Genomic DNA, 12,354 nt, shown 5'->3' with positions numbered 1-12,354 from the left:
TTCTCAGCCATTTCCTGACATGGTAAATCAAACACAGCATCTGATACCAGGGACTTGGACAATATCAGTCAGCCATTTGGGCCAGTCACAGCCAGGTTTCTCATCATTTAATAGATGTGAAGATGAATGTAGGGCAGCCAACTTGACACTTTTTGCCCACTTTCCTCCTGAAATGACAAAAACAGAGACAATTACGGGGGATGAAAGTGGGTGGCACAGCTGTTACCATTGATGCATGTGGGGCAATCTCCTGATGAAGTGGGTTGGTAATACAGGGGGCATACAGGTTAGTGGTGCTGGGTGTTGGGGTTGATGATGCCGAATAAGGAAACCAATAGTGAGACTGGTAGAGCATGAACCTTGGTGGGAGGTTGGCACAGTAACAGAGATGGAAATGGGTGTGAGACATCAGATAGAAGTCAGTGACACTTATGCTGGTGGAGTCGAGAAGGTTCTTGACCTAGTTCTCACGGTGTTGGACATTTCTCCCAAGTGGCTGGGAACTGCTTTAATCCAGATGGCAGCATTGGACAAGGCTGGCATCACCTGCTGTCATGCCAAGAGGAAGAGGATGTCCTACTTTGAGGACTCTGCCCACACAGTGTGGCACTAATTTCCCCTGCCTGCCATGTCCAGGACAATGAAGGGGACCGTGCGGGGCAGCTTTTGACTGACAGTATTTGTCCAGATGTGCAATGGGCTTTTAAAGATAGCACTGGTGCCAGGAATGTCAGTCAATTTCAGGATATCTGGTGAGTGATGGGTTGATTTGGGATGCCCTGTGATAAATTAGGGAAAGTACTGGAGGAGTGAGATGCCACGCGGGTGGGTAATTAATGAGATATGTTTGGTAAGATATGGTGAAAAAACTCAAGAACTCGCAACATCAAAACCTTCCATAAAATTCGACACAACCCGCACTTAACCAAAAAACTATAACATGTAGCCCTTAAGAGTATTTCTTAGATGGTAAGAGGCTAAGAAATGTGGAACTTAAGATGAACTTGGGTGTGCTTATTCATGAGCCACTGAAAATTGAGATCCAATCACAGTCACAATTAAGAAGGTAAATGCTATGTTGGCCTTTGTTAGATAGGGATTTGAGTGTAAGGTATCTTTATGGAATTATATACAGCCTTGGTGAGACCACCCTTGGGGTTGTGTGTGCAGTTTTGCCCTACATACCAATGAAGGCATGAAGTTGCAATAGAGGATGTGGAGCAAAAGTTCACCAAACTAATTCCTGGCATGGAGCAATTGTCCTGTGTGGAAAAGTTCAATATTCTCTGGAGTTTAGAAGAATGAGAAGTAATCTTATACAAACATGCAGGGATCGACAGAGTAAATGCAGAAGAAATGTTAGCGGATGAGGGCTCTGGAAGCAGGAAGGACATTCTCAGAGTAAGGGACTGGCCATTTCAGACTGAGAAGAGGAGGAAATTCTTCACCCAGATGTTAGTGAATCTTCGGAATGGTCCACCCTCGAAGACTGACAATAATATAGGTTCACGACTGAAATTAATAGATTTCTATTCTCTTAAACCCATCAAGGGATATACGATATTGGAGAAAAAAAGTGTTGATGACACCTTTTATTACATTACTGATAGGATGATAATTGGCAAGGTAGAATATTTTTCTGTTTTCAATATACAAGACTTACTGAGACGATTTTCTGTATTGCTGGATAGATGCCAATGTTGCAGCTCTACTGAAATAGCTTGGCTAGACTTGTGGCTTATTCTGGAGAACAGATCTTCAGCACAATTGTTGGGAATATAATCAGGGCCGATTGTCTTTACAGTAAGCATTTTTGTTGATACATTGGTTGAATGCAATTCTGCTGCAGTCACAGGATCCCATGAATGCCCTGTTTTGAACTGTTAAAGTTTTTCAAAATCGACAGAGTAGATTCCATTTAGCATAAAGTTATTGCCATACAACATACAACACGATGGAAGATATCATTATTGGGAAGACGGATCTTAGATTCCACAAGGAGTCTCTCCTATCAAACTGTCATGGGCAGATGCATCAGGATCAACCAGATCAGTGACAATGACGTCAAGTACCATTTTCCCTCTTGTGGCTCTCTCACCACTTGCTACAGATTCAGCCCAGGCTTTATTTCCTCTGGGACTTAGCCAGAACAGTTTGCAATGGTGTTACTGAGCCATTCTTAGTCACTATGACTTGGAGGTGCCAGTGTTGGACTGGAGTAGACAAAATTAAAAATCACACAATCATTCTTGGTGATGATATTGAGGTCATGTCCTACCCTGTCCACGGAACTTGGCACAAACTCAACCCCATGTCGAGAGTGTGTTGCTGGGAAAGCACAACAGGTCAGGCAGTATCCAAGGAGCAGGAGAATAAGGGCATAAGCCCTTCAACAGGAATGAGGCTTGTGGGCCAAGGCTGAGAGATAAATGGGAGGGGGTGGAGTTGGGGGGGGTAGGTTGCTGAGAAAACGATAGGTGGATGATGGTGAGGGAGAATGTGATAGGTCAGAAGGGGGAGTGATGGACAGGTCTGGAGGGCGGTGCCAAGCTGGAGACTTGGGACTGGGATAATGTGGGGGGAGGGGAAATGAGGAAGCTGTTGAAATCCACATTTATCGTGTGTATTTGAAGGGTCCTAAGGTGGAATTTGAGACATTCCTCCTCCAGGCGTCTTTAGTTCAATTTTACCCCGACTGGATCCATTCTCAGGCCGTCAAAATTAGACCTTTTCCCATTTAAACATCCTACTTTGGTGTTGTCCTTGCTCTCCTGCCTTTCAGTCAAGATCCTGTGGAATGATGATCATTCCTGCCCAAGTGCTCCCTCACAGACACTTGACTTACCTCATTTACCACTTGCAGAAGTGCCTACTTAGGTGAGTCAGGGCACACTGGTCAAGGAAGTTCTTCCAAACATATTTGCAAAATTCCTCCTCCTCATTACCCACTAGTCTAACGCAATCCCAATTTTTCTAATTAAAGTATTCCAGTATTACGACTCAAGGTTTTTATACATCACAGTCGTTTGCTTGCAGTTTTGCCCCTTTATCTCCCCCTCACAATTTAGCTGCCTATAGAACATCTCCAGTAATGTGATGAAACCATTTTTTTTCCCATCTCTAACTAAATGCATTCTGTCCTTGAACCCTCATGGATATTCCGACTTTTTATGACGACAATATTTTCCGTGTTGTCACCCTACTTGCCTCTTATGCTTCCCTACCTTTTCTGAACGAATTAAATCCTTGCATATTAAGTTTTCATCTTCCATTAGCCATGACCACGACAAGATGTTCTCACATGGCTATTTGTGCTTGTAGCTAACTAATCTTATTCATTTCATTTTGAGCATTTATGTACATGCATTGTAATTCTATCTTTATATTCCTCATTGTTCTACTTAGTCTACACCTTTCTGGTATAGAACTACTTCTTCTAGTACTAATCAATACTCTTACGTTAAGCCCTTTATTCCACTGCTGTCATCCATCCCCTTGCTAATTTAATCTAAACCAATCCACTCAACTGAATTAGTGAACATCCAAGTGAAGAAATTGTTTCCAATCCTGTTGAAATGCTGACATCCCTTTTGAAAGATACCTTCCTCCCCAGACTGTTCTCAATGCCCACCAATCTCACCAGTCTGAAGCCTTCCCACACACTCTAGGCCCTAGGCTGCACCTTCATCTGCTCCATCATTCTGTTTCTAGTTTCACTAAAGTGTGGCACTGGGAGTATCCAGAGATTGCACCTTTCAATTGTTGATTTCCTCCCTACTTCCTGAAAATGTGTTAATACATGCCCTTTCTATGTCATCATTTAAATGTGTAGCACAGCTTATAACTGACTCCCTTTCTCCTGCAGAATATTCTGCATTCTCTCCCTGATGCCCTAACCTTGGCACGGGAAGGCAACATATCATGCGTACCTTATGACAATGGCAATAAAAATATCTGGCATGTTAACCATGGAACCTCCTTTAGTGACTGCATTTCTGCACATCGTTGTTCCCCATTGTGGAGACCCTTGCCCATTGATGCTATGTTCTGGACTGCAGTTTTTTGTAGTGTCATCAATCCCAGCAGTTCAAATGCCAAGCAGCTGTTTAAGAGTTGGCATATACTCTGATGATTCCTGTACTTCCTGCCTCTTGCTGTCTTCCTGAAAGCTGCCCAGATACTGTCCTGACTGTTTGTTGCCCAAGGACTGGCCTTTTCTTGGAATAAGGGGTCCAGGAAACTCTTAGCAACCCTGAAGATGTGCAGTGACTCCAGCTGCTCCCCACACTTTGAAATACTGAGCATAAGCTAAAGCAGCTGGAGATGCTGCTGAAGAGTGGGTTGCATATCTCACAACCTTTCAAAAGTACATTGAAATGTCATAACAGTCAAGGCTCTGGGCCAAGTGCTGGAAGTTAGGGTTAGTGTTGTTAGGTGGGTGAGGATCTGATGGGCTGAAGGGCCTTTTCTGTGTTGTATGACTCTCTAACTCTCTCCCTTTCAATGACAGCGTAGTCCCTGTGTCTTCCCAAATGGTGCATGATTTGGAGATGCCGGTGTTGGACTGGGGTGTACAAAGTTAAAAAGTCACACAACACCAGGTTATAGTCCAACAGGTTTAATTGGAAGCACTAGCTTTTGGAGCGCTGCACCTCCACTTGATGAAGGAGCGTCGCTCCGAAAGCTAGTGCTTTCAATTAAACCTGTTGGACTATAACCTGGTGTTGTGTGAGTTTGAACTTTGTCCACATGGTGCAGGAATTGTAAACATATGGTCTCAGGCACTCATTTCGAACTGAACCTATTCCCTCTTTGACAATCTAGTGAGAACATTCTTTATACACTTTAAATATTTTTTATGAAAACTATTAAAGTTTTATTTAGTCTCTGGCTAATAAAGAAAGGCATTTTAGAGATATTATATATAACTGAAAAAAAAGGCTGTGTTAAACTTAATCAAAACAGTATTAAAAATCTTCCTTCAGTCAGGTGCTGGGAGTAAACTCTGATGGCCGTGGGTGTCACACTTCACTCTGAGCAGTCTGCCTCCAGTATCTAACACACTGGATGAGGAACACAAAGCAAGAATTGCTGGGAAAACTCAAAAGGCAAAGTTCACACTGAGGTGTGTGGTGTGTTTCAAATAAATAATTGACAGTGTCATTTTGTAGACATATGATTGGTTTATTGTCTTATGCAAAATAACTGTAAAGAAAGATAACAGCACCCACACAAAGGAGTAAGTTAGCATTGACGACATAGCGCAGGCGGGGCTCTTCATAAAGTGAGCCAATATAACGGGTTTGAGTGTCGACAAAAGAAATATGCATCTGTCTTTCTTCCATCCCAAGGCACCACAACAACACGCACAATGCTTTTGCTTTCATTGTCCTTTTACCTGCAAAACATAAGCATAACTACCATTAATTTTGAAATTTTTATAGTCAATATTCTGATCCTTAAATTAGTATTTTAAATGAGTCATCTCTATTCATTCCCCCCCATTCCTACCTGTGGTGATTATCCTGCCTCTTTTATCTCATTCCAATCCTTCCCCACCTACCCATTGAAACAACGGCCAGATGCAGAAGGAAGGGGCAGTGGCTTGAAATGCTCCATGCCTCCAAAAACAGTGACAGTTTAGTGATGAAACCAAACTAAGAGACCTGCTACATTCCCCTTTTCACATTGACACTGGAACTGTGTTCACCAGTGACCTTTCTTTAAATGGAGTAGCAAGTCTGCATTCATCCTGTGGATTATTTACTGCCTTACATCATACGGCCTACTTGTGTTTGCTCTTTACAACTTCACCTCCTGATACAACTACAACTGGTTTTCAATTGCACAGAATGTGGTCATTGGTGGATGGGTCAGTGTTTAATGCCATCCTTAAATGCCCTGGAGAAGTTGGTGGTGAGCTGGCTTCTCGAACCGCTGTCCAGGCGGGAGTTCCAGCATTGTGACCCAGCAATACTGAAGCAGCAGTGATGTAATTCCCAGCCAGGATGGTGTGGGGTTTTATAATATTATAAACTTCAGAACTTTAATAACTTTTCATAGATCGAAAGAAACAAAGATAAACCATTACACAGAAAGAAGTAGCAATAACTCTGTCTGGACTCAGCTACTAAAGGACAAGGACACATTTATATAGGAATTGAAAGCAAATAGCCATATCTGGGAAAAGAGAGGGTTGAGAATATATAGACAAACTGTTTGGATGCCTGCTTGATAAAGTGGATACTTTAATACCATAAAGGACAAGGATTGAATTGCCGAAAAATTTAAGGAGTGCATCACAGGAAAGTTGTGGACTCGAACAGACAGTTAAAGCCAAATGTAATAAGGAACAAGGAAATTACTTCCAACAAGAAGGTAAGTTGCAAAATTGCAGTGATTTGGATGAAAGGACTTTAAAAGAATCATCAATATATCACATCACAGATCTGAAGGAGAAAAGTCTGTATAAGAATGGAACAGCAGAGCTCCCCCTTCAGAGACCTTCAAAGAACATATTGACTTTACAAGGGTCGAATCCTGGACACTTGTAGAGACAGATACGGTTAGTGGAATCTGGCCAAGTTACACCATTAATCGAGGAATAACCAAGTTGGGTTGTGATGCTTAACATGGTCTTAGTTTGGTTGCTACATGCAATAAAGTTTAAATCACCATTTGAATATTTGATTGTTTACAGGATTTCTGTATAAGTAAACATAACTTATGGTGATTTACCCACAACAGCTTGGAGGGGAAACTTCAAGTGTAAGTAAAATTAGATGAGTTTTAAAACAGGACAATCTGTTTCAATCAGTATCCTGTCAGGTATGTTAAGTTAAAATTACTCGGTTAGCTACTTGTGAAAATAACAATTTGTTCGAACAATGATGAAAAACTAAACAAAATACTACATTTTGTGAAAATGTGAAATATCAGAAAATGCTGGAGGTACTTTGTAGGTCAGGCAGCAACTGTGGAGAGAAAGACAGTTTTGGCTTTCAGGTCTGTGACCATTCACCAGAACAATTTCTGTGATCTATTTTTTCTATCTTTCCATTTCAGCCTTTCATTGGCAATCCTGAATCTATGCTTAGTAGTAACCAATTCAGCAAACATTATAAATAATCTTGTCCTTTGCATTCCCGCAAAAACTTTGCAAAATTGTCTAAGAGTTCTTTAGTGTACACTTTTGAAGTGAAGGAGCTTGATGGTACATATGTGATACGTTTGCTTCTTTATTTAAGGAGTAAGAAGGGGCCTTAGCACTGGCCTTCCATTTACCTTTTTGTGGCTCAGTTGTCTAGTAAGCAATAGAGAGAAGAGTTCTTTGATTAAGTCAGTTTGGGAGGGGCCCAGATTCTCATTGTAATTAACAGTAACAGTATCCTTCTGTTGTGTGGATGATGCTATAATCCAGGTGCTATGCAGTGAGGTGAATGCAAAGGCTAGCCTACCTTCCAAGGAGAAATCCAAGTCTTCATTTGTGATATTTTCCGTTAGTGTCGTATCTGACCCTTGAACCATGACAAGATCACCCTGGTCATGAGGTTCCAATTGATTGGCATGGCGTGTATACCAGGTCAACTGAGCGATCTGGGAATGCAGATTGAAACAGAGCATCACACATCCATTGAAGACAAAACTGATTGAGGGTAAAAAGGATAATATCTGTAGGAGTGACCACTGCACAGTCCTTATACAATCATTGAGTCATACAGCACAGAAGAGGCCCTTCAGCCCATCAAGTCTGTGATGACCTATCTACACCAATCCCACATCCTAGCACTTGGCCCATAGCCTTGAATGTTATGATAGTACATGTACTTTATAGAGGTTGTGATGTTTCCATCCTCTACTTCCCTCCCAGACAGTACATTTCAGACTCCTATCAATGTCTGGGTGGAGTACCTTTTCTCAAATCCCTTCCAAATGTCCTGCCCTTCTCTTTAAAATTGTACACCCTCATTATTCATCCTTTGACTAAGATGAACAGCTGGTTTCTATCCATCCTGTCCATGCCCCTCAGGATCTCATACACCACAGTCTGGTCTCTCCTCCAATGTCTTTGCTCCAAAGAAAACAACTTGAACTTATCCAGCCTCTCTTCATAGCTAAACAGCAGCAACGTGCCCTCTGCACTGCCTCCAGTGTAATGACAGCCTTCTGATAGTGCAGTGACCAGAACTGCATACAGTACTTTAACTATGGCCTAACCAAAGTCTAGACAGCTCCAACATGATCTCCCCGCTCTTATCATCTCAGTTGTAAGTGTCTCACATGCTTCTTAGCCACCCTATTACTGTGTTCTGCCACCTCAGGGTCCCTCTGGTTTCTTTGAGGTTCCTAGTGCCCTTCCATTCACCGAGTATGCCTTCTCTTGTTACTTCTTCCAGAGTGCACCACCTCACACGTTTCAGGGTTCAATTCCATCTGATCTGCCTATCTGACCAACCTATTGTGCTGTAAACTAAGACCTTTCTCCTTACTGTTAACCATCCTGGCCAATCTTTGTACCATCCATGAACTTTCTTATTATCATAGAATACCTACAGTGCACATAGAGGTCATTCAGCCTATTAAGGCCGCACTGACCCTCCGAAGAGCATGCCACCCAGATCCCCGCACCATCCCTGTAACCCCACATTTCCCATGTGCTAACCCATCTAACCTGCACATCCCTGGACATTTAGAATGACCCAATCCACCTAACCTTTGCACTGTGAGAGAAAACTGGAGCACCCGGAGGAAACCCATGCAGACACGGGGAGAATGTGCAAACTCCAGACAGACAGTCGCCCAAGGTTGGAATTGAACCTGGGTCCCTGGCGCTGTGAGGCAGCAGTGCTAACCACTGAGCCATCGTTGCATCATTATCCCCCTCATATTCACATCTAATTTCAGATCCATCATGCCATGCTACCCTGGATCTCATTTGCTTTTACTTTATTTGTCAGTCTCCATGCAAGACTTTCTCAAAGACTTTGCTGACATCCATACAAACTACATCAACTGTACTACCCTCGTCCACACACCTGGTGACCTGAGAAAATGTTAGGTGTGATCTGGTTTTATTCATTCACAAGATGAGGGCATTGCTCGTCAAACTAGCATTTATTGCCCATCCCTAAGCCAATTAAGAGTAAACCACATTGCTTCGAGTCTGGAGTCACATGGAGGCCAGACCAGGTAAGGATGGTAGCTTTCTTCACCAAAGGGCATTAATGAACCAGATGGGTTTTTCCAACAATTGATAATGGATTCATGGTCATCATTAGTCTCTTCACTCCAGATTTTCAATGAATTCAAATTCTATTATCTGTCATAGCAGGATTCAAACCCGGGTCCCCAGAACATTACCTGGATCTCTAGGTTAACAGTCGAGATTGTGGTACTGGAAAAGCACAGCAGGTCAGGCAGCATCCGAAGAGCAGGGGTATCGACATCTTGGGATGCCCGAAACATTGATTCTCCTGCTCCTCGGATGCTGCCTGACCTGCTTTTCCAGTACCACACTCTTGACTCTGATCTCCAACAGCTGTAGTCCTCACTTTCTCTGCATTAACAGACAAGTACTAATATGACCATGCCATCAGCTCCCCAGTAATCTCCCTCTGACAGAACCATACTGACTGTTCCTGAACAAACCCTGCCTCCAAGTGGAGATGAATTCTCTCCTTCAATGTTTCCTCCACTAGTGTCCCGACAGCTGATGTGAGACTCAATGATCTTTATATCCCTGATTTATTTCTACCATCCTCCTTGAAAAGTGAAACTGCATTAGCTGTCCTCCAGTCCCCTGGTGTCTCCCCTGTGGCCAGGCAGGAATTTAAAATTTGGGTCTGAGTTCCTGCAATTTCTTGCCCTGCTGCCCACAGCAGCCTGGGATGCAACTCCTCTGGACCTGAGGATTTGTCCACTTCTAAAATTGCTAGAGACACCAATGCCTCCTCACTCCCTATTTCAATCTACTCAAGACCCTCATAATCCCTCTCCCCAGATTTTGTACGACATCCTCCTTCTGAATGAAGGCAGATGTGAAGTACGTGTTCAACATTCTACCAATATCCTCTGGCTCCACGCACAGAGTGCCCTAGTTTTCCTTTTCCATTCAATCTATTTACAGAATATCTTGGGATTCTCAGTAATTTTATCCACTACTGTTCCTTCATGCCCCCTCATTGCTCTCCTCGTTGCTTTCTACAGATACCCCCCCTTCACTTTCAACATTCCACCAGGGCCTTGATTGGGTCACTCCCTTGACATTGCTAAGAGCCTCACTTTTCCTTCTTCTCCTAGTTCTCTGGGCTTGTCGTTCCAACATTTCACCTGAAAGGGATTCTCCTTATTTCCTGTTTGAATGCTGCATATCTTCCCTGCTGAAAATGTGTTGCTGGAAAAGCGCAGCAGGTCAGGCAGCATCCAGGGAACAGGAGAATCGACGTTTCGGGCATAAGCCCTTCTTCAGGAATATCTTCCCACAAGTAGCAGCTCCCAGTCTACTTTGGCCAGAACTGGCCTTATTTGAATAAAATCTGCCTTCCCCCAATCCAACATCTTTTCTTCAGGCTATCTTTTCTTTTCCATTTTAAACTTAAATCGTACTGTGTTGTGACCACTATCAATAAAATTCTTCCCGATTGCCACCACAACCAACTGCCCAGTTTATAACAAATCTGCTGGAAGTTAGATTAGCTGCTCATTTAAATATGGACTGCTCTTGATGATCTGAGCCAATGAAACACTCTTGAGATAAAAATGGGGATCTTCTGCACTCAGCAAGTTACGTTGAACATAACCCTGCTCTGTTGAAATGAAGTTAATTCGATGCTGGGCACTGTGGCCTTGGGTTTTCTTTGTTTTTTCACAGCAGCTCTTTTTAGGAAGTGCTTATATATTTGGCTAGTAGGCATGGCCTGTTGACAGAGCAGAAGCAACTAGTGAATCTGATCTTTTTTTTATATTGATATTCAAAATGCATTAGCACACACTGCACCAAGAGGTATTTTGAACCCCTTTGAGAGTGGAGTGGGCAGAGTCAGATTCAATCATGGGCTATACCAAAGGGAATTGGGTCATTGTCTGTAAAGCAAGCATTTGCAAGGTATTGGGAGACTGGTGAGGGTGAGGGGGCTCCAATTTACTCTTGCAGAGAGCCAGCACGGTCACAATCCTCTGTGCCTTAGCTATTCCACGATAAGTGAAATGGAATCACTAGAGTTAAGGAACAGTTCAACAAAGTATTTTACAAGCACTTACTTGCTCTGGCGGTGGAGGTTTAGAAAGGAGACTGACGATCACCACTACAATAAGCGTAAGGAGACAGAGGATGAGGGAAAAGTACAGGAAGTGAACATCTCTGACAACCACCGGCCGTGTATCAGGACTGCCGCATGCTGGCGGAGTGAAAATGAGATCCAAAATCATCCGGATTATGCCAGCACACATGCCAGCAGCAAGGCCCCAGAATGCAGCCTGTACAGAAAAGTCAGATATTAGCGCCTTAGTTCAGTAAATATTGAATGAGGTATTCACATGTAAACGATCACAGGAGCTTTTAAAACATCAGGAGTTTGGGAAATTTACCCTATCACTAAGGCTTCGATCAGAGATGGAGTTTCTATTGCAGTAATTGCTAGAAACACTCAGCAGATGTGGCAGCTTCTATGGAGAAAGGAGTGGAGTGAATGTTTGAGCTAGGTGACTTTTAACGAGAACAGGAATCCAGTGTAATTTGTTTCTGATTGAGATAGAGAGCTGTTCCTCCGCGGTTTATGATTAATTTTCATTCCCTATGTTAGAACGATTTCCTCATTGGAAATACTAGCAGACAGTATTCTGAGCCCCTCTTCCTCATATAACAGCCACAAAAAAATGCTGGAGCATCCAACGGTGGGCGTTGCCTTTCTTCAAAGCTAACACGGGATTTGTTCTCAGGCACCAGCAAGATAGGGACATTAATTCTCAAGGTGAAGATGTATTGTTGTTGTATCAGTGCACGGCCACTTTACTGGAAGAAGTGTTAAATTGACTTTGAAAATTACTTTTTTTCCTGTTCCTGAACAATTTGATCAAACATATTGAACATCATTCAGCGTTTTATACCACGCCGGGTTTTCATGTTGGAGCTGAAAGGGGAAATATTGGTTTGACTACAGAAGGCATCCCAGCTAATCCCATTCTTTATCAGGCATACGTTTAAAACCAGGATATATTACAGGGGCACAGCCTTTTAGTGGTTCATTTCCTTAAGTATGGTGCAGACACCTAAAAGCAGCTCTATTGCTGCCCTTTCTGACCATCTGAGTTTGTCACTATAATGTTGCAGCCAGAAACCAGTATAATCACAGAAAC

The 12,354-nt window shown here is 42.8% G+C and overlaps 1 protein-coding gene across 1 annotated transcript in view; it reads right to left on the bottom strand.

The window, feature by feature from the left end:
• Positions 1-5,183: 5,183 nt before the first annotated feature.
• LOC122560397 (sodium/myo-inositol cotransporter 2-like) overlaps positions 5,184-12,354 on the bottom strand; it is a 63,632-nt gene continuing 56,461 nt past the window's right edge. The window contains exons 13-15 of the mRNA XM_043711029.2: positions 11,260-11,475; positions 7,458-7,596; positions 5,184-5,398 (exon numbers count right to left, since the gene is read on the bottom strand). Coding sequence (XP_043566964.1) covers positions 5,193-5,398; positions 7,458-7,596; positions 11,260-11,475 — 561 coding nt within the window. The 3' untranslated portion in view covers positions 5,184-5,192. The remainder of the gene's footprint in view (positions 5,399-7,457; positions 7,597-11,259; positions 11,476-12,354) is intronic.

This window comes from Chiloscyllium plagiosum, unplaced genomic scaffold, assembly GCF_037043375.1.
Source record: "Chiloscyllium plagiosum isolate Xiang-an unplaced genomic scaffold, Cpla_swu_hap1 HiC_scaffold_20, whole genome shotgun sequence".
Classification (NCBI taxonomy): domain Eukaryota; kingdom Metazoa; phylum Chordata; class Chondrichthyes; order Orectolobiformes; family Hemiscylliidae; genus Chiloscyllium; species Chiloscyllium plagiosum.
This window is presented reverse-complemented; position numbering and strand designations above follow the sequence as displayed.